At 51.0% G+C, this 22421-nt stretch overlaps 6 protein-coding genes and 2 pseudogenes across 8 annotated transcripts; 4 read left to right on the plus strand and 4 right to left on the minus strand.

Annotated features, from left to right (window-relative positions):
- Window positions 1-214: 214 nt before the first annotated feature.
- Window positions 215-5695, minus strand: PHACADRAFT_179757 (uncharacterized protein). The gene is made up of 13 exons (XM_007389893.1): window positions 5406-5695; window positions 5158-5346; window positions 3658-5099; window positions 2613-3450; window positions 2347-2562; window positions 2106-2294; window positions 1928-2048; window positions 1867-1872; window positions 1673-1817; window positions 1231-1568; window positions 857-1148; window positions 652-796; window positions 215-596 (listed from the first exon to the last, which is right to left on the minus strand). Exons 3-13 carry the CDS (start codon window positions 3755-3757, stop codon window positions 458-460), a joined length of 2529 nt encoding a protein of 842 aa, XP_007389955.1. The 5' UTR covers window positions 3758-5099; window positions 5158-5346; window positions 5406-5695; the 3' UTR covers window positions 215-457.
- Window positions 5696-5700: 5 nt separating this feature from the next.
- Window positions 5701-6908, minus strand: PHACADRAFT_179759 (uncharacterized protein; the record flags this gene model as incomplete). The annotated part of the gene is made up of 3 exons (XM_007389894.1): window positions 6190-6908; window positions 5892-6127; window positions 5701-5822 (listed from the first exon to the last, which is right to left on the minus strand). Coding segments are annotated over exons 1-3 (609 nt in total), but the record flags the coding sequence as incomplete, so codon positions are not given.
- A 3559-nt stretch (window positions 6909-10467) lies between these two features.
- PHACADRAFT_23811 (uncharacterized protein) lies at window positions 10468-11166 on the plus strand (the record flags this gene model as incomplete). Its single annotated transcript, XM_007389506.1, has 3 exons — window positions 10468-10614; window positions 10663-11068; window positions 11111-11166. The coding sequence occupies 3 exons, from the start codon at window positions 10468-10470 to the stop codon at window positions 11164-11166; spliced, it is 609 nt and encodes a 202-aa protein (XP_007389568.1).
- A 2107-nt stretch (window positions 11167-13273) lies between these two features.
- PHACADRAFT_246490 (uncharacterized protein) lies at window positions 13274-13763 on the minus strand. The gene has a single exon (XM_007389895.1). It carries the CDS (start codon window positions 13556-13558, stop codon window positions 13394-13396), a length of 165 nt encoding a protein of 54 aa, XP_007389957.1. The 5' UTR covers window positions 13559-13763; the 3' UTR covers window positions 13274-13393.
- A 519-nt stretch (window positions 13764-14282) lies between these two features.
- Window positions 14283-14353, minus strand: PHACADRAFT_t14 (annotated as a pseudogene). The gene has a single exon. The product of its transcript is annotated as a tRNA-OTHER (tRNA).
- A 518-nt stretch (window positions 14354-14871) lies between these two features.
- Window positions 14872-14942, plus strand: PHACADRAFT_t4 (annotated as a pseudogene). The gene has a single exon. The product of its transcript is annotated as a tRNA-OTHER (tRNA).
- A 995-nt stretch (window positions 14943-15937) lies between these two features.
- On the plus strand, window positions 15938-16791 carry PHACADRAFT_23812 (uncharacterized protein; the record flags this gene model as incomplete). The annotated part of the gene is made up of 2 exons (XM_007389507.1): window positions 15938-15994; window positions 16051-16791. The coding sequence occupies 2 exons, from the start codon at window positions 15938-15940 to the stop codon at window positions 16789-16791; spliced, it is 798 nt and encodes a 265-aa protein (XP_007389569.1).
- Window positions 16792-18895: 2104 nt separating this feature from the next.
- Window positions 18896-21603, plus strand: PHACADRAFT_133057 (uncharacterized protein). The gene is made up of 4 exons (XM_007389896.1): window positions 18896-19050; window positions 19254-20877; window positions 20946-21080; window positions 21146-21603. Exons 1-4 carry the CDS (start codon window positions 19010-19012, stop codon window positions 21203-21205), a joined length of 1860 nt encoding a protein of 619 aa, XP_007389958.1. The 5' UTR covers window positions 18896-19009; the 3' UTR covers window positions 21206-21603.
- Window positions 21604-22421: the final 818 nt, after the last annotated feature.

A 22421-nucleotide genomic window follows, 5' to 3' on the forward strand; every position in this document is an offset into this window, starting at 1 on the left:
GTATCGCAGTTCTCCATGCTTAAGTGCAGCGGCGTGGTAATGTCTCTGGACTAAGGACAAAAGACTAGATGTCCAGCAAGCGGAACGTTATGATCAAGGCGTGGTAATTAGCACCACGCTGAGGAATTCCAGACTCCCCCTATATGTGACATCGACGCTCGCACGATCTTCAGAATACATACCCAGATAATCGCGAATCTTGTACCAAGGGCGGCTACCGTTCCTGCTGTCGAATATATCATCGCTCAAAATGTATCGGGCCCCAGCTTGTTCGTTTGCGCACTCGTTTAGAGCTGGAACAGCAGTCAGAACACCCGTGCACCTCCGCAAAAACGCTCGCATCCTGCAATTTACTCAACGAGAAACCTAACCACAACGAATGCGAATAGCGACAAGTAGCGTAACGGCCGGTTACAGCGTTTACAATATACCAAAGCGTCCCGAGAATCCATATTGATCACGATGAGTAGCGAGAGAGATAGTCGTTTGAGCCTGCGCTTCGCGTCGGCTTATGTTGCGGAGCGGATGGTGTCGGTGGTACAGCCCAGCCATCTGAGCGGCCACGGGTGTGAGTTGTTGAAGGATATTGTGGGGAACTATAGGATGTCAGTATTCAAGTTGTCCAGGCACATGTGCGGGGGTACGCCTTACATGTATGCTCCGTTTCCTGGAGCTTGCGTCATGACAGGCACAGCGTAGCTCCCCATCGAGCTGTCTAAACGCTGCCCTGGCTTGCCGCGAAGACCGGGTTCAAATGAAGAGCCTCGTGGACGTCGACGAGTACAGCGGTAGACACCTATGAGGTCCATGTGAGCCACGCATACCCAACAACCGATGATCGCCCAGGCCAACGTACGGGAGCAAATGAACCAGATAATGAGCAAAATCAGTAGGCCGCCCACAACAGTGACCGGAATGGCGATCTGCAAGTTGTCCCTGTACCAGGCCTTCGCTGTATCGAGTGCGCTTCCAGCCTTACAGGTGCCTTGCGTACACGTCCCTCCGTACCCACAAGGCGATCCGTCGATAAGCTGCGATTGTAGGACGACGCATTGGTTGGATGTGCTCGGATCCTGACATGTAACCTGACAGCTCTTATCATCTTGACTGGGACAAGCCTTCTGCAGGTTCATCGATGCGCCGATAGTCTGGCATTGTGCTGCAAACCAACTGTCAATTCGCTCAACTAGAGTAACAGAAACGCTGCTTACTATCCAGGGACGTACATACGCCGCTGGCGCACGCAAGCCCGCCGGAGCCGCAGCTCTGCCCGTTCGGCGAGAAGTTGTCTGCGGGGCACGTCGACGAATTTCCAGTACACATCTCGGGCTGGTCACAATTCGGGTCCTTTGCGGGCCGACAGACCTGCGTCGACGGCGCGAACGTGCACGTGTCGGTGCAACACGCACTGCTCGCCGGGTCGCACTGGGCGTTGGCTGTGAATTTGCACGTCGACGAGTCGCAGCAGGTCGAGTTCACGCCTAGGCCCGGATCGCACTGTTCGCCCTGCTCGACAATCCCGTTACCGCACATGCCAAGTGAGATGGTTCGTGTGGCATCAGAGGTGTCTATAAGACAGGATGTATTCGTCATGCCGCCACTCGACCCTTGCATGAGAGAACCTGCGAGCGCGTGTTGGTTGTGGGCGGGAAATGGAAGGAGCGCCACGTACAAATGTTGCCAAGGCTACACGGAGAGAACTTCATCTCGCCTGTATCAGCTACTGGGTTCATGATGAACTGCGAGTTAGCATTGCAGCTGTCCGCCGAGAGCGGGCAGCAGACTGGAGATCCGCTAGTCCCACAGCCGTCTGTACACTAAACACCTGGTTAGCTGTGGCCTCATCCCCCACATGTGGAAACTTACATCATGCTATAAACGCAAATGGTCAGCGCATATTTAGAGCTGAAAAGCCTAGGGAACTCACGATGGCTCCGAAATTATGCCCAATCTCGTGCGCAAGAACTTGCCATTCAATTTTGCCAGCAGTTGTGACAGCAGTGCCCGAGACAACCGACCCTGGGTCGCCCGATGCACTTTGTTGGCATCTATCAACAAAACACGTAAGACAGCGAACAAACCTCTAACAAAAGCATAGTGCTCACAGGGTTCCAAGCCAGGCAATTCCAACTTCGGTGCCGGTGGGACATCCGCTCATGAGATGCCATAGACCTGCACTATCGTTGCCTTTCTGGCCTCGCCAGGCTGAGAATAGGGAAAGCCTGTCGTTAAGAGTTGCATTGCCTGAGCAGGGTATGTTCCAAGGATTAGATGGGTCCGTTGTGGCAGGACAGCTACAAGTCGTAATATCAGTACGGATCTTGAACTGCTTCACGACCGACGTACGTTGGGTCCTGAACTTGGAGCTCAACGAGGCCAAGCGACACGTTGAAGGTTGACTTGTACAGGGCACTCGCCGTGTTGAAGTTCGTAATTATTTGCTGCGTAGCGTTCTGCGTCGAACCGTACGTACTTGTATATTCACAGTCGGCCGCGGCACCCATGTAGATGACCTTCTGTGTTGTGGGACATCCCGCAGTCTGTCCAATATTGCCCTCAAAGCTACAACAACGTCAACAAATGTTCGTTCGTCGAATGTCTCATATACTGACTTGCTCCCCATGTTACCCCCTGCTACATCATCGCGTCTGGCAAGGCTGTGGTTGCCACGGGTTTGAGGATAGAGGATGCCCAGCGGGTCATACCATGGCGATGCCAGAGGAGGTTTGCGCAGGATAGGGTTTGCAAGCGGGTTCACGTTCCAGTCCATCCGATCGTGCGCGCACGTTCTCCCAGGTGTGGCTGCCCCACCAACATACTCTTCTACTCTCATGACGTCTGAATCGCGGAAGACGACCAGTCCAGCATCGGGGTGCGCCTCAAGAAGAACGTGTGGGTCTAAAGCATGCTTATTGCGGACATAATTCGCGGTCGTGAGCACATGGTGCACGTCGCCGTTGACTGAGAACGCGCCCTCGAAGCTCGGTGATCTGCCCGCGTCGATGTCTCCCTGATCGTAGACTGTGATCCGCGCCCAGCCTAGCTCGTCCTTCCTGCCTGACGGTCGCGGGTGCACACCGGCTGCATCTTCGCGGAGGCGCGCCTGAGAGACGTCAGGATTGACCACCTCACCCCAGTAAGCCTTGACGTTCTGCCGCAGGAGCGGTTCCGTGTGCGTCACTCTGCGGCCGTCGGAGGTCGTGGTATGATAGGTGATGCGCGCAGCGGGATGGACAAGGTGTTCGTTGGGACGGAGATGGAGGTAAAACGTCTGGTCAAACGCACTGATCGTCAGACGGAACGTGTCTGTATGTTCCAGCACGGACGACGATATCAGGAGAGAACGCTTGGCGTAGAATCCGGAAGGAGAGGGCCGGCGTGGGAGGATTTCAAGTGCATGAGTCGTAGGGTGTGTGATGCGTTTAAGGGGCCGAGGAGGTGAACTGGATGCTGTGGACAGTGCGTGTGAGTATGCTGTCGGTGCCAAGACCCAAGGCAAGCAATAGCACCCGGAAGAGATGCAAGACGGAGTAAGCGTCCCCGCTGCTTCCTGCCAACACACGCAAAGCTTGCGCACTTGCGGGACTCTGTCTGCTTGATACGTGTGCGATGTACGTCGCAAATACGCGAAGTTGCGTAGTCAAGTGGCTCACATACGGCCACATGAGCTCGCGAGACTGAAGCACTCACCAGATGCATATTCCAAAGCAATAGCAAACAGCGAGAGCAACCAGAGCGTCCGAAATGGTGTAAACATGGTGGATGGTTCCGGTCAAGGACGTACGGGTATTTCAGACCTATTTAAAAGCGGTGCAGGTGGCAGAGCGACCAGAGGAGAGCCAAGCAAGGAACGGCTGCGCGACTGCGCTCCCGACCCAAGAGAATGTCCCGGCCAGCGGTGAGAAGTCCAGTCAAGAAGAAAAGAGTGTAGATAGTACAGCGAACGAACTAGAATTATGCCAAAGTAGAGGCCCCGTAGGTCGTCGTGGTCGAGGACAAGCTTAGGCGACGGTTGCTACTTGATGGCTGCACGAGCGCGCTCAGCCGCACTTCGCGATTGATCATTACTTAGTGCTTAGTACTTGCACTCATGAGCTTTATCCGAATGTGTAGCGTGCGACAAACGAAGACAGACACACAAGGCGCGTCCCGCTGTGCTTGGTGCATTAAGCTTGGGGCCTGAGGCATGTACATGAGGGGTCATAGCTCGGCAGGCTGGCAACATCATGGCCGTCACAGGTGTTATTGTGCGTCTATTTGCTCATTTTCCATGCATTTAGTCATGTCGAGGTACATACCGCTATCTGTCTTGAGAATGTTGCAGACGTCGTCACTATATGTTACCAGGTTTGAACCGTCAGCCCAGACGTGGGCTACACCTTGCTGAGCCAAATCTCGGCCGTCTCCTCAACCGTGCCTCCGATCCTCTGCCGTTCCGTCATCTCCCCAACGAACCCATTCAAAGCCACACCCCGAACTAGCGAGCTCCCTTCTGCATGTATGATCCAAAACTCTGCAGACGCGACCGGTTCTTCGCCCGTTTCATCAGTCGTGAGGGGGCTCTTGTCCTTGCCGTAGCCGTGTGTGAATAGATACGCCCCGGACACGCCGAACGTGTCGCGATCCTTGTGCGCCAGACGGAGGTGTGAGATCCACTGGGAAGGGATCGCCGCGTAGAGCACCTGTTGCGTGGTGTCGGTAGTGTTCTCGAAGAACGACCAAGACTCGAGCACATCCGTACACTCGTCGGAGGGGTGCGGAGTAGGGGCACAGAGCGTTATATTACCGTAGCCGGGGTCGTGGTATTTGCCGACGTATTCCTCCAGCGGGAGAGACAGAGGCGGCGGACGTTCGACATCGTTGGCGACCCGGGCGGAGCCATCCTCGCTTCGAGCTTTGTTTGCGGCAATTGCGGCGACTGTCCTCTCTGACTCCTTTCTGTCCAGGCCAAGGAAATCCTCGACAATGCGGTACACTATGGCAAGCTCCTGTGGATGTTGGCTATCGCCATTCGCCAGAGCAACGATGCCGAGCCCGCTATTTGGTAAAAAGAACACCTCAGAAGAGAATCCCGGAATCCCTCCTGAGTGTGTCCAAAGCTGACATGCAGTTAAGAGAATAATCCAATTATCTGGGGCTGCCTAGTAAAGCACTCACATTGTGACCTTGATACGACTTGGCAGCCCAGCCCATCCCATAGCTTTCGTAAGAGAACCAACTTGGACCAGGTCTCGTAGAGACAATCGACTGGGCCCTTGTGATAGTGTCGTACGTCTCACGGGGAATGATGGTTTCATTCGTGACAGGGTCTACCCCTGCATTCAGCAGCGTCCGTAACCACCTTGTCTACAGACCCTCATCAGCCGCAGGAAGATTGGTATGGCTCATAAGACCGTCCAGTTTACCATGTCTACCACATTGGTGATAATCCCGCCCGGCCCGGCATTGAGTTCTACGGCTTCTTCAGAGAACCAAAACGGAATGCGCCGCCCGCTGGCCATCCAAGTCTGCGTGAGCTTGCCTGAAAGCGCAGCCTCATTCGGGCTAAACGTTGAGGAGGTCATGTAGAGGCGTTTCCAAATACGCTCTTTGACGAATTCCGTGTAGGGCATGCCCGAGTACGTTGAGATGATGTGCGCGCCGGTTATGTAGAACTGTGGCAAAGCGCATCAGCTAACGCGTGATAGAAAATTCTCATGAGCTGAGAGCGAACCTGGTTGTTGTAGTGATATCGCTGGCGCAGCTCGAAGGCAGGCCTCAGATATCGCATTCTGCGTATAACATCGACCGGCTTGTCAGTCGGATGATATGAGAAGTCATGTCTGTCGCACACTTGTCAGTCTGTGCCGCTCACATGGACAGAGCTACGCCGCGCACGGCGCAAAACATGCCTCGGTAATCCAGTCTGGTGAGACAGAGCATCCCTAAGCGTAATCTTTTCGGATGCCCATTTGTCCATAAGCTCCCAGTCATCGGGGAATAAATGGGCCAACTTGGTGTGCCAGTCGAGCTTGTGAACACCAGGCGGAAGCGGAGTCTGGTTCCTGCCCTGGGCGAAGTCGTCGATCAGAATGCCCAGTGAGCTCGCGAGGAACGCTTTAGAGCACGAGGCTATATCGAAAAGAGTCTAAGATGATCTCCTCAGTCCCACACACCATATTACTTGGGGAGGGAAGGAGAGAAACTTACGTCCACAGTCATCTCATCGTCATCCTCTGTCTTTCTCCCGAACGCACCAAGCTCGATAGTACCATCCGGGTGCACAACACCCAGAGTCAAACCTGGCACATTGCCTCCCTTCATGATCTTCTCCACGAACTCTGAAAGCTCAGGAGTGATGACCTGCTTTTTCGGATCGGCCATCACAGGCAAGTGGAGGACCTGCTGCTGGCATAGGACATTGCCCGCCAGCAACGCGAGAAACACAGCTTTGAAGAACATCTTGAACACGACAATAGCCCTAGCTGAGGTTGCTGTCCGACTCTGAAAGCCGTGCGCAGCAACACAGTCGTTCCCGCGGTTGACATCTGGGGCCGCATGGGAGAGTCATGAGAACCGATGTTCCTGTTGGCCTGCCATAACGAGAGCGCTAGCCGCGGGGCGGCATTTTCCGAATGTATCACATGACATCTCTCGTCTTCCTTTGGCCACCGAGCTTGGACTTTCGCCTGACACCTTGGAAAGACCTAATATTTGCAGCGTCGAAAATATGTCTGATTGCTACTCAGGTATCCAAGGCTCCGGAAGCATCTCTTGATATTCTCCTGTTACTACTTCTCTATGTCGTATTCCTTTCGCAGAAGCTCTCGCACTCTCGGAGTGTCGGGTTTGATATCCCCGTTCGCGGGAGAGAACCAGGCAATCTTCGATGCACCACATACCACGGGCCAGAACGTCTCGAATGTGCGCTGACAATTGGTGAGCACAGCGAGTGGCGTGGCGACGTTAGAGCACTCACAGTTCGCGCCATCTGCTGACGAGTCCTTAGCTTGCCGTAGATATAGCCACGGGTCCACACGTCAGATTCAACCTTAACCCAGACATATTGACCGTCCTGGTAAAGTAAGTACTCTTGTGCTTAGATTTTGCTATAATGATTTACCTTGAATCCGCACTTCAATAGTGTCGTGTCGAGGTCGCTGATCTCCAGCTCTTCGCTAGAGACCGTACTTGTGCTGTCAAAAGAGCTAGTAGGATATGTAATGACAGGGCTGTTAAGGATAATGAGAGTGTCAGTGGACAATCTGGACCTGGCATTGTCAGGCGCTATCCCCAGCCAATCGCAGTTTGGTCCCTTGGTCTTTACTGGCGACGGCATCGTGGAGTTGGCCAGGGTCTTGCGTCGGGGTGACCTGAGATTATTCATTGAAGGTGGTTGATAGTGATAGTGGGTGGAAGAGGGGTATCGCGTTCTTTAGTGGCACTGACTCACCACGTCTACAGTGGCCTCTGACGAGCACGTGACGGTTGCAGGACAAAGAAGTCGTATGCTTGTCTCTCATTCACATGACAAGTTTCTTTAGACAGCTATTGTCGAATTTCATGTTGTTACTCGGTACGTCTGAAACTCCGCATCATGACCATGGGATTCACGACGTCGCGACTTAAGGGTTGTGGTGTCCGCCTGCGAAGAGGCATCTATACATGTCGCCAGCCCACAACTTACTTGCGACAAGTTTAGCATGTTAATGCTAACATCGCAACTTCTTGCTTGCCAACATATAAAACAGTGAAAGCTGGCTTATGTCGATTGAAAGATGAAAGACGGGATATTGATGCTATCAACCCTTTTGATTGTGTAATTATTCGAACGCCTCAATGTTTGATACACCCCCGAGCGACCTCCAGACCGACGCTGGCACAAAGTGATAGAGCACACCTCGAGCTAAGTTCTTACAACTGCTGGATTTCTATCTTATTTTGACTTATTCTTTGCTCAAAGTGCTCTCCTGTATGACCTTCGTGATCCGCTAGGCGAACTCAAGCTGTCGTATATACTTCGAACTGGTTATTGTTGACACGGTTGTGCATCAATTGACATTACACTGAATCTGATGCGTTCAAGAGGCGGTCCTGATGCTCTGCCCGGTCATAAATATAATTCCACGCGCATTTGTACTAGAGTATCGCGAAACAAATTTCGGTCCATGAACTAATCACAACCAGGTCTTGTGTGGGAATGCTGACGTTTTCCAATGCGGACAGAAAAGCTCAGTGCCCTCTGTGTGCAGCGAGTATAAAGCGGGACGACTGATGCCGACCGGTCTTAAGCTTCCTAGCTCATTCATTCATTGGCCTTACCCTCTTACGCCCAGGTGCTGGTCGGTAAGTGCTCGTCATTATTATTCGTCGTCTGGCTTGCCCACATCTACGATACAGCCTGACTTTCATCCGCTTGTGTCACAACTTCTGTTATTCTCACGAACTCTTCGCTTGCTCCACGCCTACGACCTTAGCCCCCACAACAATTCCGAATGTATCCCAAGTCCGTCATTGCCCTTGCCATCGTTGCTGTTGCGACCCCCGCTTTTGCCATTCCATAGGTCTAGCTCACTTTCCCGTTAAAATTTTGATTTACTGGCCTTCGTTCGTCAGTGCCGAGGCCATTGCTGCTCGTGAGGACGCTACCGGCATCCTTGTCGAACGTCGAACTGAGGGCCTGGAGGCCTGCGAGCCATTCGGGTACGTGCGCCCAGCTCACCACTTCCGACCTTGCATCGCTCAACGTCCGTAACGCCGTCAGGTACCTAGGTCCAGGGGCGAGTCTTCCTTGCCCAGCTCGATCCTGGGATGTGCGAAATTGAGCAATACAAACCGGTAAGGTCGTTATTAGCCGCATTTTTAGTGACAAGTGATAACGCCGAGCGGGCACCTGCAAATTATGCATTACTTGAGGACCGTCATCTACGAAAGGTTTCAGTATCGGGCTACGGAGAATATCGTGATATTGCAGACGACCGCGCGACTCCGGTTCACGCGGTTCAGAGCAGGCCGATCCATTGGTTCATAGATTGGAACTTGGCTTGTGGGCACCATAAAGTAGGCAGGAGGACTTGAGGAGCAGCTCGCCGGCCTTGACGAACGGGGACACCATCCTCCCAATGCTCCGGCCAGAACAGGAGAACGACGCAGAGCTGCAGACGAGTAAGGGCGTCGGGAGGGAGCACGCAATGCGGTGTTCCGTCGCGACGGCCTTGCATGGGCTGCACCTCACGATTAAGTACGGTGGGTAAATTAGATGTTCCTGGAGTACAGTAGCAGCCCGAAGAATCATCAGTGCAGCGACGCGTCCCAGCTAGTTGGGCACGTACCCTGTCTGAGCTGGTAGCACATGAGCCTGACTTTATGCTCCTCTGTGCCCGCTGTCCTCAAGAACTCTTGGTAAGTTTCCTCCGGTGCTCTCCAATAGTTGATATAAGGTTTTGGCTATGGGCATATGACGGAGGCAGTCCGCGGCGTCAGAATCTTGCGGGGTTGGCAATAGAACGGCTGCCAAGTTCAAATGTACAATCTTGTTGGCTGTTGAGTATACGTTAACATGGACATGTGCGACCAAGTGAATGCTGAGGTATATGCTTATTAGTTTTCAAATTTCCTCTATCACAAAGGCGTTGCACATAACTCGCCATTGTCACCAGTCCCTGGCTGCCACAAGACTGGTTTCTAGTCGATTGCGTTTCGATTTGGTCGTCGAGCGCCGCTAGCACCTTCGGTGCTAACAACAGCTATGAGAGGGATGAGGTCATCGATCCCGAGTGGAACGGAAATTGCGTAGGATAATGAAGACTTAGGCGGAGAACAAGATAGAACAAGGTCAAGTGGAAGACGCGCTCGCGATGAACGTTAATGAACGTTTGAACAGTTAGCCGATAATCTATCTACACTGCCATCCCAAACGTCGATTAAATTGTAGACTATCTTCCTAAATAGGCTTCCCCGAGGACGTCAGGCTACCAGGGCTCTCAGGCGTATCAGAGCGAGGGTTCGAGTCATGACCAGCGCATTTGATGCAACTTCGGTTCCTTCAATCTTGCGTCAGTCGATGGCGCAACTCTGAATGCACAAAATGGCCCAGAAATATTGTCAAAAATGGGTGGCTTGAAGTTTGGCCGTGGCCGTCGATTTTTGGTCCCCATCACCAGGGCGCTCGCGAAGCCGGCTGACGCTGGACGGTCTCCCCAACGTTAATCAGGGCGCCTCAGGGCGCTTGCAGTTTTCCTGATGGACACAGGAGAAGATGGAAAGAGCGCCTGGTTGTGTGGACCTTACCTTCGCGTGAGTCAGTCACACTAGTACTGAGAGGACGAGATAGCTAAAGCATGGGCTTGAAGCTAGCTAAACATTATAACCGCAGCAAACATGGCTTCTTGATTCACCGAACCAGTCCCATGGATTTACTGCTTCCCGTTCAGGTACTGTCTGTGTTTGCTCTATGTGGCAATTCACAATTTGCTCACAGCCGACAGCATGCCCTGTTGTCCCATTTCACTCCAGACTAAGGAGAATGTGCTCACACTTCTGCGTGTTGGAGACCTTCTCCTAAGGGAAAAGTTGTATGTGGTGCAGAACAAACCATTGTCACCTCAAGGGATCAGGGATGTCTTAGTGATAACGGTATGTCCATATTAGATGATCCTATATTTGCTGAACTTGTGCTGGTAGCGTCGTATTACTGAAATTACATTTGTGGTGCCAGACAATCAGCACGTGGTCATGTCCGATGCTGTCAAGGGGGTGATGCATGTGATTACTGAGGGCGGAAAACAATGGCCCCTTCTACACAGGGTCAAATACCTCACTGAAGGACTGAATCTTACTGCCCTGGATTTCAACAAGGTTTTGCTGGAAGTTACACCTGGATACAAAGCTTCCACAGAAGACCAAAAGATTGCATCCCCTGAAATGCGAGAATGGTTTACTTTCAAGTTGCAGACACTAGACAGAGAATACCAGACAGAGCGTCAGATGTTTATTCCTCATCAGCTTGAGATAACGACACCACTCCTAGAACAGCAGATAATTCAAATGGACCGCACACAGAACAATATGCAGGGAATGTGGACTGCTGGTAAGTCACCAGTGCTTACTTTGCGGCTTATTCTCACTGTAGTACACAGCTACTACAAAGAATTAGACAATTGTACATGTAGCACAAGCAGTTTATGAATCCAGTGCTACTCTTATACAAATGAGCTGCCATATAGTTTTATTTCTCATCAGGCACGATACCTGTCTCCAGCTGATTCCAAACGAGTTCGTGTTGTAAAGGCATAGTCACAACTTACCTCATTGTTCAACACTGAACTCAGGACCATGACTATGAGCACTGTATCCTCCTCAAACAGCCAGCGAAGCTGAAAAGACTGACACTAGTGTTGTATGGATTTTGGCAAGTGGCACAGACCCACATGTGCTGATATGAGCTGAGGACTTCTCAGAGCGAGCAACTATGATGCTTGTTCCTGTGTATCATATATCTAGCTGGGAAATCAACCTATAACTTGTCTCAGCATGTTCTGACTCCCTTTAGAGAATTAATTAATAGGAGCCCCAGTGGGGGCTCGATGCCTGCCCAATTGCAGGTATCGTATGTGGAGCGGTTAGGAGGTGTTTGGTGGTGCGTGCAAGCTCTTTGGCATTTGCGCGCTATCATGCGAGGGACCTGAACAATACTTTCCACCTGTACATGACACCGAACCGTGACATGTTCTAAGGACCAGCCGCACCCACAGCAGTAACACTAGTGATCTCACCACGTCCCACTGCCCAGCACAAAGGGCATCATGCAAGCTAAGCCCATTGCGAAATGCAATGATCTTTGGTCCAAACACGCTGTGGAGGAAGATTCAGCATATAGATCAGAGCTAGACGGTTGAGGAAGGAACAGCCGATAGCAAACTTGTGTACTATACTTATAGCTCTAGTAGCTCCTTGAACAGGTAATGAAACTCTTACTCGACCACTTGTACCTGGGCTCTTCGCAAACGTAACTTGATAGCTCAGAGACAAAACTGCAAGAGACAAATCTTAGCATAGAGGGGGGAAGAAAGGAGTTTGTCCATGATTAATCTGTGCGCGGCATGTTACATGTTACTGTGCATGCCTTCCCGCTGTCATCCTCTCGACCGGGAGCTAGATCATCTGAAACTAAGGTACTGGGTTCAAAGAAGGAGGTGAAGAAGGGGAGTGACTTGCGACGAGGTCCATGTGAAGGGAAAATAGAAAGAAGATTGCGCCATCAGGTTTACTTAAGCTTGTCTGTCTATGAGGAAGAAAAAATTGTGATGGCTTCTCGGTGGTGGCACCCGTTTTGACAAGCAATGCCTTGGCGCACTCAACGACGAAGGGTTCTGCCTATTTTTCTGCAAATATCTGCTGCCCTCAGATCACGGGTACCTAAGTGTCCTTGTCGAGGTGCTGCCCATGTCCTGTGTTTCAGGGGCATCGTCGATAACCACTGCAAGCTGTACATGGCGCAAAGAAGAAGAGAAAGAGGGGAAAAAAGAAGAGGGGAGAAGCAAACAATGAGATGACACAAACGAGCGTAGCCAGGAAGGTCGTTTATCTGTGATCCATCTCTGCTTCCATCGCGAACATCAGGGAGGCAGTCTATGCCCGTGCAAGTAGTTACCGGTCACCCTCTGAGGTCACATCTGCTGTAAGTTCTCATGCTCATAGTGATGTGGTCATACTGACTTTTAGCCTCGCTGTAGCTTTAGATTTGACAATTTCATGTTGTCCAACACAATATTAATCACCCATTCTGGGTCATGAAAGCTCCCTGAGCACAAAAGTTTCAGTTCGGCAGCCCAGACACGGGAACTTATTAAGTTACACCAGACTAGCCACCCAGAAGCGCCCAAGAGCAGCTAAGACATGCTGAAGAATTAAGGCTCCAACCATTTTGTTTGTTTACTGTGTATAAACATTTATTACTGTTTACCGTTTCCGTGTGTGTAAATGAAGTCATGTAAACTTGGTGTAAACGTTTATACACAGTAAATATACAGTTTCCTCTTATTGTTTGTAAAAAGTCATGGTGTTGTACATTCATAGTCTTGCCAACATACTTGACCTTTATTGGGCTGAAGAGTGCATCACACCACCTGTGCATTGTCCTTGGGCGGCCTCTTTGAACTTCTAAGCCCGGTGCACTGTATCAAGCGCCTATGTGCTGAGACTTACTGGGGGTAATGGTAGTCATGATCGTAACTTGTGTTGAGCACAGTCTGAAGGCAAGCATTATAAATATAATATAATGTGTATTTATTGACTGCTCCTCTACATACAGTCTACTGTGGGCACTGGCAGCCTGCCTGTGAGAGTGCAGTATGCAGGAATGTCGTGAGCCCATACTTCATTCAAGAGGAACAATATTAATATTAGTTCAACCTCATTGAGCAATGACAGTACCACATGCAATACTGAGGCAGATTGACTCTAAAAAAGGGCTATCAGAGGTCCGCACCCATGCGGCAGTCTTTTCTAGGCCAGCTCTCAAAGTCTTAGCATGAGAGTATGTCGTGCCACCCCCGAAGTGCCAGGCTAACACTCGCATAGGTTATCGGTCCACTTCTCAACAACGAAGTCAATGATAGAACATGCCAACCTTCTAAAGGCAGAACTGCAAGCTTCTTACAAGCCCCATAGACACCTTCGTAGGTCTTACCCTCGCAGTACAGTGCTGCCTGGCAATACCACTCCTGCAGCTTGTGATTGCCAGTGTCTGTCCTCCCACAACCTCCAGTGGCCGATCGAGACTATTCATGCACCTGCAATCTGCATACCACGCGTAGAGGACACCAGTGGGCCATAGGGAAGACTATAGCACGATGCTTAAGGTATAGAGTGTTCAGATGCGTCTGATGGCCGGTCCGTGCTCGGGATGTGACACATGCAATGCTCCTTCCCTGTACGCATGAGTAGGTGCACTATCTATACACATCTGAGTTGGGCCTAGTGTTTGGGACATCAATATTGTAAGTAGAAAGCTGTGGCCTCGCTTTTCTCTCGTGCATCAAGCAAGCACCTTGTGTTGCTCGAGCACTGACATTTGTACCTCTCTTTTCAGGCTGAAGTAGAGCAGTATGCTCACACAGGTTTCTCAGAGGCTAATCTGGCGCAATTCACTAGAGTAGGTTAGATCCCTATAATAACTGTTTGTTTACTGTTTATAAACTGTATATAAATGTTTACAACCGTTTACTGTGTGTTTACAAAAAAGTTTACATGTAAACTAAATGGTTGGAGCTTTATGAAGAATTTCCGAAAAGCCCAAAAAATGGCACAAGCAGGAATTGAACCTGCAGCCCAAAAGTAACCGCAGTGTGCTATACCACTAAGGCATAAGACCTTGCAAATATAAGGTTGAAATTGCCCTATAGTACTACTTTTCTACCTCAAAGTCTTAGCTGTAATATTGTAGCCAATTATCAGGTATTAAAGCATTGGAATGTAATTGTACAAAGGTATATTCTAGTGGCATGGCTAAGACATTGAGCCATTAAATATTTGCTATTGATTCTGCTTATTGTACAAATGTATATCCTGATGGCGTGGCTAAGACACTAGTGTGGCTAAAACACCAGAGCAGATGAACTATACTCAAGTGGAATCAATAGCAAATATTTAATGTTCCAATGTCTTAGCCACACTGGTGTCTTAGCCATGCCATCAGGATATACATTTGTACAATAAGCAGAATCAATAGCAAATATTTAATGACTCAATGTCTTAGCCATGCCATTAGAATATACCTTTGTACAATTACATTCCAATGCTTTAATACCTGATAATTGGCTACAATATTACAGCTAAGACTTTGAGGTAGAAAAGTGGTACTATAGGGCAATTTCAACCTTATATTTGCAAGGTCTTATGCCTTAGTGGTATAGCACGCTGCGGTTACTTTTGGGCTGCAGGTTCAATTCCTGCTTGTGCCATTTTTTGGGCTTTTTGGAAATTCTTCAGCATGTCTTAGCCGCTCTTGGGCACTTCTGGGTGGCTAGTCCGGTGTAACTTAATAAGTTCCCGTGTCTGGGCTGCCGAACTGAATCAGCTCCTGAGCAACAGGAACTCCCGCTAGCAATGCAATACATGCATGTGTGTGTATTCCAAATGTTACAGATTTTTGTGACAAGCATATATGACATGGGGGACTAATTGATGTCCCAGCTAGCGTGCTGCTTTTTGTTGCCGTTACGATTGTGGTTCCATCTGTCATTACTTATAGGAGCCATTAACTCCAATCGTGTCTCTGACACGAACGTTACCCCTTCTAACACTCATCAAGCTCAGAATTCCTTCTAGCACCCCCATGGTCAAAATGTCTAGGATGTCTGGATTTACCTTCATGCAGCGTAGGTGGATAGCGGGGCATAAGCAGTGGCAAGATTTCGCGAGTTACTGGCACAGTCAAGACATAGAAAGCACTACACGTGAAGATGTTATATATCTACGCCTGGCCGACGACCTGCCCAGCCACAGATGTCCAGTCCTTATACTGGAGCCATACTGGAGGTTCCTCCATCAGCTCCTGGAATATCAACAGGTGCAACCTCATAGAGGGGTGTTGTTGACAGGGCAGCCTGGGACAGGTTGGTCTACCTCCTCTTCTGCTGGCGGTGCTGACTGAGCTGTCCTTAGGCAAAACCATGTGGCTGTGGTTCCTCCTTGTTGCCTTGCTTGCAAAGAGTGAAGATGCTATCCTATATACCAAATAACAGTATCGTTTGTTCCATGGCAAGCAAGCATATTTGAGCCAAGTGCCCCTGGATATACCAAGGAGTTCTGATACCAAGCGGCCGCTATGATGCCTCATTGATTCTGACACCAAGCTCGGTTCTCCTCCTGGGTTACTCGTCAGTCATGGCAGCGCTCGTTCCCCTGTGCAAGCTAGCTCAATGAATGCTGGCCAGCATTGAGCTTGGATCAAACAATGCGAAACAGTAGTTTGGGATATGGCCAGTATGCCCTTGTGGAATCTTCAAGCAGGGTCCGTCTCTTCTGACGTTTCTCATGTGTCCTTTACTAACTGGCTCGTGCTATCAGAATGTGTTTAGAGCCAATTCGGCCTTGAAGCAAGCTTGGGAGCTGTCTCAGAAACACACATTCCCAGAAGGCCTGTCTACTCGTGATCGTGCGGTGATCATACTCAAGGAATTGTTGCATCCCCGCACGCAATGCTATGGCGAAGCTCCTCCCAATGTCTACGCCGCCATTATTTATCAATCAAACACTGATATTGAAATCCAGAACGCGCTAACAGGGTTGTCACTGAATGCCTTTGCGACGGCTATGAAAATGGTGGCGACTTCCGACTTGGGATCGCACACCAGTACCACGGATTGTTCATACGTGCTAGTATCATTTGCTGTTCACTCCAACCCATCGCCCAGTACTAACGATCTCTTCAGCGTCTTCAAGGGAAACCATCAAGCATTACTGACTGGAGCCTGGATTTTCGAGGGCCTCATTCACAGCATTCTATGCGGCCAGAGCTCCTCCATCAACCTTTGCGGTCCTCTGCTCACCATGAAGAAGAAGGAAAGTGACACAGCTCCCAGATTCATCACTCAACAGAATGATGACGCAAATGTGACCCGGCACCTGCCTCTTTGTTGCAGGTCATTCACGATTGTCAATCTTCACGAAGTCACGTTTGCGTACACGCTTGCGCGCAACATCAAGGACCAGTTCTGTGTACTTGGGATTGTGAACAACCTGCTCTTTGGCTCATTTTTTGTAGAGCTGAAGGTGGATTTGGCCAGGGCCGTTGTGTGGATTTTCTGAATAGCGACTGCTGAGGACCACGGAGGCTTACACTGTGGATACCCGCCAATTAGGGCTATTCGAGAGGTTGCAGCTACTTGTGCACGCGCTCCATCCTTGAGTGTCAAGTTGCATTACGTCCTCGTTTGCCCCAGACCTGAACGGAAGGCGTTTTGGAGAATGCCTGAAGGATGGCAAAACTACGAAGGAGACGTCTTCTGCCAGTTCATTAATTTTTCGGTATGTTCTCATGAGTGCCAATGTTGTCATACGAGAGCTGATGGTTATTGCCAGTCTATCTGCAATTTATAATGGCTTTCTACGTGCACCTGTATATTGTACTGTTATCTCATGTTTCTCTACCGCCTTGTCTAATCCAATTGCCCAACGGATGCTAGCATTTAGGCCCTCGCTGTCAACAGTTAGAATCGCTAGCATCAGGAGAAGCAGTTGTAAAAAGGTCTGGCGAGACACACGACTGCATTGCCAGTAGTCGCATTGCTGCCTAGGGGTAAGGCAGGATAGGACCCGACCGCCCCCAGCTCGGCGCGCTGTCACCGCCACCCTAGGGAGCTCTTTGCCACTCTGTTACGCCTTTTTCGATGTTTGTCCAATACTTGAGGTCAGAATCTCCTCGTGAGAATGGCGGAGGCAACTCGCAGCGCTAGGAATCTGCAAGACATGCAACGGAGTAGACACGGCTGCAGTCAGATTCAGGTACATGATTCTCGCACGCTGGCGAATATCTGTACACAAACGCGAGCAAGTGCGACCAGGTATGCTGTGTTCTGAAGTATGCAATTGTCAGCATTTGAACCAGCTCTATCAGGAATGCGCTACCAATATCTCCCTACCATCACTAGTCCCGGGCTGTCGCGAGACCAGCATGCACAACCGCACTTCAAGTCGGTTGGGCGAGAGCTACAGAGGAGGCAAGTCCAGCTTGGAGAGACGATGCCTTGAGCGCCTTTGGTGCAGACAACTGCGGCAAGAGGTTTGAAACCATTTTCCGCAGTTCAACATGCGCAAGGTAATGGAGGATATACCGAAGAACAAGAGTCCAAGCTCCAAGTGTTATGAAAAGAACTGCACAGGCAAGGGGTTGACAAATAATCAAAGATTAATCCCTAGAATACTATATTGCGTTCTTTTGTAGGGTTGCTGACTCACTCCGCCAATACAATGCCAGTTAGTAAGCTGAGATTGGGAGGAGGAAAAAATAATAGCGGGCGAAGTGACGAACACATGAGCTGAGAGCGCCAAGCGCAGGCGGCGCGGCTGATGCGCATCCGGCGGATCATTGAGCAGGCGCCTCGGGCACAACACGAGCTTCAAGTTAGGTTCTCGCCAACACCGAGCGTGCAATCAAGTTCCACAAGGACGTGCTGCATGTTCTGCTGAGATTTCTCTCCTCATTGAGTCGTCGCCATGACATTTATCGTCCATCTAAAGTGTTCACACCAAGACGTGGGTGACATGAGGAAACTCCGCGCCTGCTCCGCCGACATCGAAGCACGCGAGGCCAAGGCGGTCTCTATACCACGAAACTCTAACACGCAGGGAGGGAACGGCTTCCCTTCCGGCGCGTATGCCCACAATCGCCAGCACACGAAATCGTTCCCTTCAGCGTTATGGAAGCCTGCCTACACCGTCCGTGACACGTACCATAGTCAACGATGTCGCCTGTTGACGCTGCCCTTGATGTCGCCTCTCCTATCCTCGAGCTAGTTGAGGATGCCCTAGGGCTTGCCCCCGTGCCGGGCCTACCCCTCATAGCAAAGGGACTCAACCTCCTAGTCGAGAGAGTCAAAGTGTGTATATTCCGCTCGTCCGATGGATAGCATTCGGTAACATTGCCTCTTTGTTTGTAGGTCACTCGCGAGAATAAGGAGGCGCGTGGTGCATTCCTTGATCAAGCAGACGAGCTCAAGACTGTCATCAACACGACGGCAGCGAAGGTGAATGTAGTAGTCGCTGGATACGACGGCGATGTGCAAGACAAGAAAGACCTATTGGACAAGATCAAGCACTCCGATGACCTGCAGAAGCGTATCAGGAATTTGCAAAGGTGCGATAAGGGTCTAGGACATCCAACTGCTGTCAGAGGCGAAACTAAAACCAGGCCAGTGCAATTGACGATCTTCAAGGACGCGCGGGAGAGCTGAAGGGCGGGAAAGGATTTCGCGGATTCCTGAAAGAAGCCGTCTACGGGTCTCGCAACCAAGCTATCCTTTCGAGCATGAAGGAAGATATAGCGAGAGCAATGTCCCTTTTTATGGTGTGTCGACCTCGTTGATTTTTAATGTGCGCCTTGACATAGTATGCATCTTTACCCCAGCTCAGCGGGTCGGTCTCCATTGAAAATATTCTTGACAAAGTTGCGCAGGATACGAAGGTTTGTACAATACAGTTGTCTTGGACAGCCCGTCTGTAACATCACTATGCAGCAAATCCAACAACAATTACAGGAAGCTCAACGTCAGCTACAGGAAAATCAGCGTCAGCTACAGGAAGCTGGTAAGCCTATTCGCGTTTTTTAGGCACAATTCGATGCAGACACTGACCACCGCTCTTGAAGAGGATCGAAAGATTGTCGACTCTATTCCTTGGGCGGACGCAGGCTATCGGTCAGTGAATGAGCTCAAGAGCGGATACATGCAAGGCACCCGGAAGGAGCTGTTCGCAGAGCTAGAGCAGTGGTCAATTGGTCGATTCCCTGAGGACGAGCCCAAACGAGTTTGTTACCTCACTGGCGGGGCAGGCCTAGGAAAGTCGTCGATTTCCCACCAACTCTGTGTCCGCCAAGACGTAGCGGATCATCTTTCGCTCAGACTTGGCGCTTCATTCTTCTTTGTCCGTGGTGGCGGAGACCTCGAGGACGTTCGCCTCGTCTTTTCGACCCTTGCACGTCAGCTCGCGGTGTCTCAGTCGACCCTTCGCCCTCACATCATCAGCGCCGCGCGGGAATACCTCGATCATGGCGGTCGGCAGCAGATGCAGCACACGTTCGATGGGCTCCTTCGGAAGGCCCTGACTGCTGCCCCCGCGGACCAAGCACCGACACTGATCGTCATCGACGGGATAGACGAGTGCAAGGACAGGAAATTGGTTCCTGAAATGCTTCGATCCTTGTTCAATCTTGTCCGCGAGTTCTCCTGGCTATACATCTTCGTTGCGTCACGACTAGAACCTCATATCCAATCGGTGCTTATAGACCGCAACGAGGCCGGTGATATTCACTGTATGCAGCTAGAAGATACGGCGAACAGCAAAGGAGATGTCGGGCATTATCTCAGGGAGACAGTGCCAAAGATACCCTCCTATGCCGCCTTCCTCGACAAGCACCCCGATGCCCTAGAACGCCTCGTTGGCCGTGCCGCTGGCGTGTTCATCTTCGCTCGCATCACCGTGAACTTCTTGGACCAACACCAAAATCGTCCGGAGGAATGGATCGAACTTGTTCTCTCCAGCGGAGTTCCGGTAACGTCACCCCTCGACGCGCTGTATCTGCAGATCCTGCGGTCCGCATTTCCTCCGGAAGACTTGCACGCTTCACCTGCAGAACGCGAACGTCTCCTTTCGCTCTTGCGTTTCGTGGTGCTGGAAGATGACTGGACAAACCCTGAGACCGTTGCGTTTTACGAACGTGATCTGTCAGCCGACGACGTCTTCTACATGGTGGACCGCCTGCGCTCCGTTTTGATGATTGACGAGCGCGGGCGTATGGTGCCCCTCCACGCCTCGTTCGGCGAGTTCCTTCTTGATGAGCGTCGCTGCAATGATGCGCTCTACCACGTGGACAGTGCTGAAGGGCATGCTCACCTTGCATGCGCTTGTCTAGCAGCCATGTCCTTTCAGAATCGCACATATCATCTGCAGGAACCGGACTTGCCGCCCCAGCTCGAACGTGTCAACTTTAATATAATGGTAACTGGCTGGTGGGAGCATGTTTGGCGCGCCAAATGTATCGCGGAGCTGGAGGAGCAGCTATCTCAGTTCGTGCAAGATATCAGACTGCCCATGCATATGTGGATTATCAGGGAGTTTGATTCTGAAAGCTCTTACAATAATGCCTTCTCTATGCGGTGGATGTGGGGTCATCTGGAGGTGGGTAATTAGTTACAGCTGCTTGTGTGCCGCATATATCTGAATGTTTATTTGTTATTATGATGCAGCCTTCTGGAGCAAGAACTGTGATATGCTCCGAGTTCCTCAAGTTTGGTATTTATAGCAAACTATGGCAACATGGCATCCTCACATCTCCAAGTCGCGCCCCACCACAAATTACCTCGGACGATATATCTCGAGCAGTACGAAGGCTTCCTGATGAATACCAAGAGTTCCTTCCTGACCTGGACCTCACTGTCGACAACAGCCGCTTGGTACGGTATCAGGCCATCATGGCAGATCTGATGAAACAGATAAACCGAGATGAAGCGACCTGGATGCTGTGGGACATACATTACTCGTCGCGCCGGGAGCAAGCTTGTTTAGCAGGTCAGGACCCCGACGGCTCCGAACCCAGTACACCTCTCGATAGCCCGACTGCCACCACCTTATCGTCTTCATCCATGGTCTCCGCCGCACCAGAGATACTTCTCACACTTGACCCAGAGGGCAACACCGTCCTTCCTACCGATAATGGCGGCACGGCGCCCGATGCGGCCAATAATATCCCGTCGCCGGCCCTCGATTCTCCCAGCGGTGGATTTGTTCGTCACCCTGCGACCTTACATATAGCGGCCTCTGGTATCCATACCAGCCCAGCACCCGCTCCTGCAGATGGCCAAGTGTTCTCCACATTCCTACTACCCACTCCGAGCTCTGCCAACGAAGATCCCACTGCGCCTAGCGCTCAGGCGTCGGGAGAAGGTGAAGAGACTTATTAACCATGTGCACGTCTTGTCGTACACACTTATATATCTTTCTATTGCTATTGCTTGTTATGGTCGTGTAGAAAGACATGTTGGAGTACTCCAGAGATTTGTGGACTACTGGTATGATCCAGCACGATACGTGTTATCGTGGGCGGTACGTGAAATACATGGACCCGGCCGTGTGGGGAACGGCTTCTGCACGCCAGAAGACGAGCGGGAAGCCTTCGCGAACGACTCGCCAGCCTAGACAAACGAAGACATCATCCCCTCGAAGCTCGGACCCGGGCAGGGGGATGACGTGGGGGAATGGACGAGCAAAGAAACAGAGACTGAACACAGAGACCGGTGCTTGATCGCGGCAGCTTTGTAAGGGCCACATCCCACCATCCTGGGCCCGTAGTGGCTGATCCCGGAGCACTTAGCGAAAATACCTGCAGGCGGCTTCAGCTCTGACGACGTCCAGGTCGGCGCGGAGAACCAGGCGTCCACCAATCCGTACTTACCGCATGAGCGCGAAGCGTCTCGAGCAAGTCTGAGTGCTGCCTGGGCGAAAGTTCTCCTTACCCAGCGCCGCCGTTCGCTGAGACGATAATTACCTAGATAAGCTCCGAGACATTCTCCACTGGTCCCTTGCCGACGCCGTTAGGCAGCGTTAGGTAGCTCAGAGCAGAGTGACGCCATAGAAGTGTCGCAGAGCCTATCCAGCATCCGTCTTCATGAATTGTCTCATGTACCCGCCTTGCGAGAGCCAATGAGCCGGTGGCGGGCGGACTG

The sequence above is a fragment of the Phanerochaete carnosa genome (assembly GCF_000300595.1).
Source record: "Phanerochaete carnosa HHB-10118-sp unplaced genomic scaffold PHACAscaffold_1, whole genome shotgun sequence".
NCBI lineage: Eukaryota > Fungi > Basidiomycota > Agaricomycetes > Polyporales > Phanerochaetaceae > Phanerochaete > Phanerochaete carnosa.

Excerpts from the sequence above, each read along its gene's own strand:
- PHACADRAFT_179757 (XM_007389893.1), bottom strand. The coding sequence starts at position 3,757 with ATGTTTACACCATTTCGGACGCTCTGGTTGCTCTCGCTGTTTGCTATT. Across the intron at positions 2,295-2,346 it reads CTCCAAGTTCAGGACCCAAC|CTGTCCTGCCACAACGGACC; the intron begins GTACGTCGGTCG and ends TACGACTTGTAG. Across the intron at positions 597-651 it reads CCAGGAAACGGAGCATACAT|TTCCCCACAATATCCTTCAA; the intron begins GTAAGGCGTACC and ends GACATCCTATAG.
- PHACADRAFT_246490 (XM_007389895.1), bottom strand. The coding sequence starts at position 13,558 with ATGCGAGTGTTAGCCTGGCACTTCGGGGGTGGCACGACATACTCTCAT.
- PHACADRAFT_133057 (XM_007389896.1), top strand. The coding sequence starts at position 19,010 with ATGAAGGAAGATATAGCGAGAGCAATGTCCCTTTTTATGGT. Across the intron at positions 20,878-20,945 it reads GGATGTGGGGTCATCTGGAG|CCTTCTGGAGCAAGAACTGT; the intron begins GTGGGTAATTAG and ends ATTATGATGCAG. Across the intron at positions 21,081-21,145 it reads CGGACGATATATCTCGAGCA|CCGCTTGGTACGGTATCAGG; the intron begins GTACGAAGGCTT and ends TGTCGACAACAG.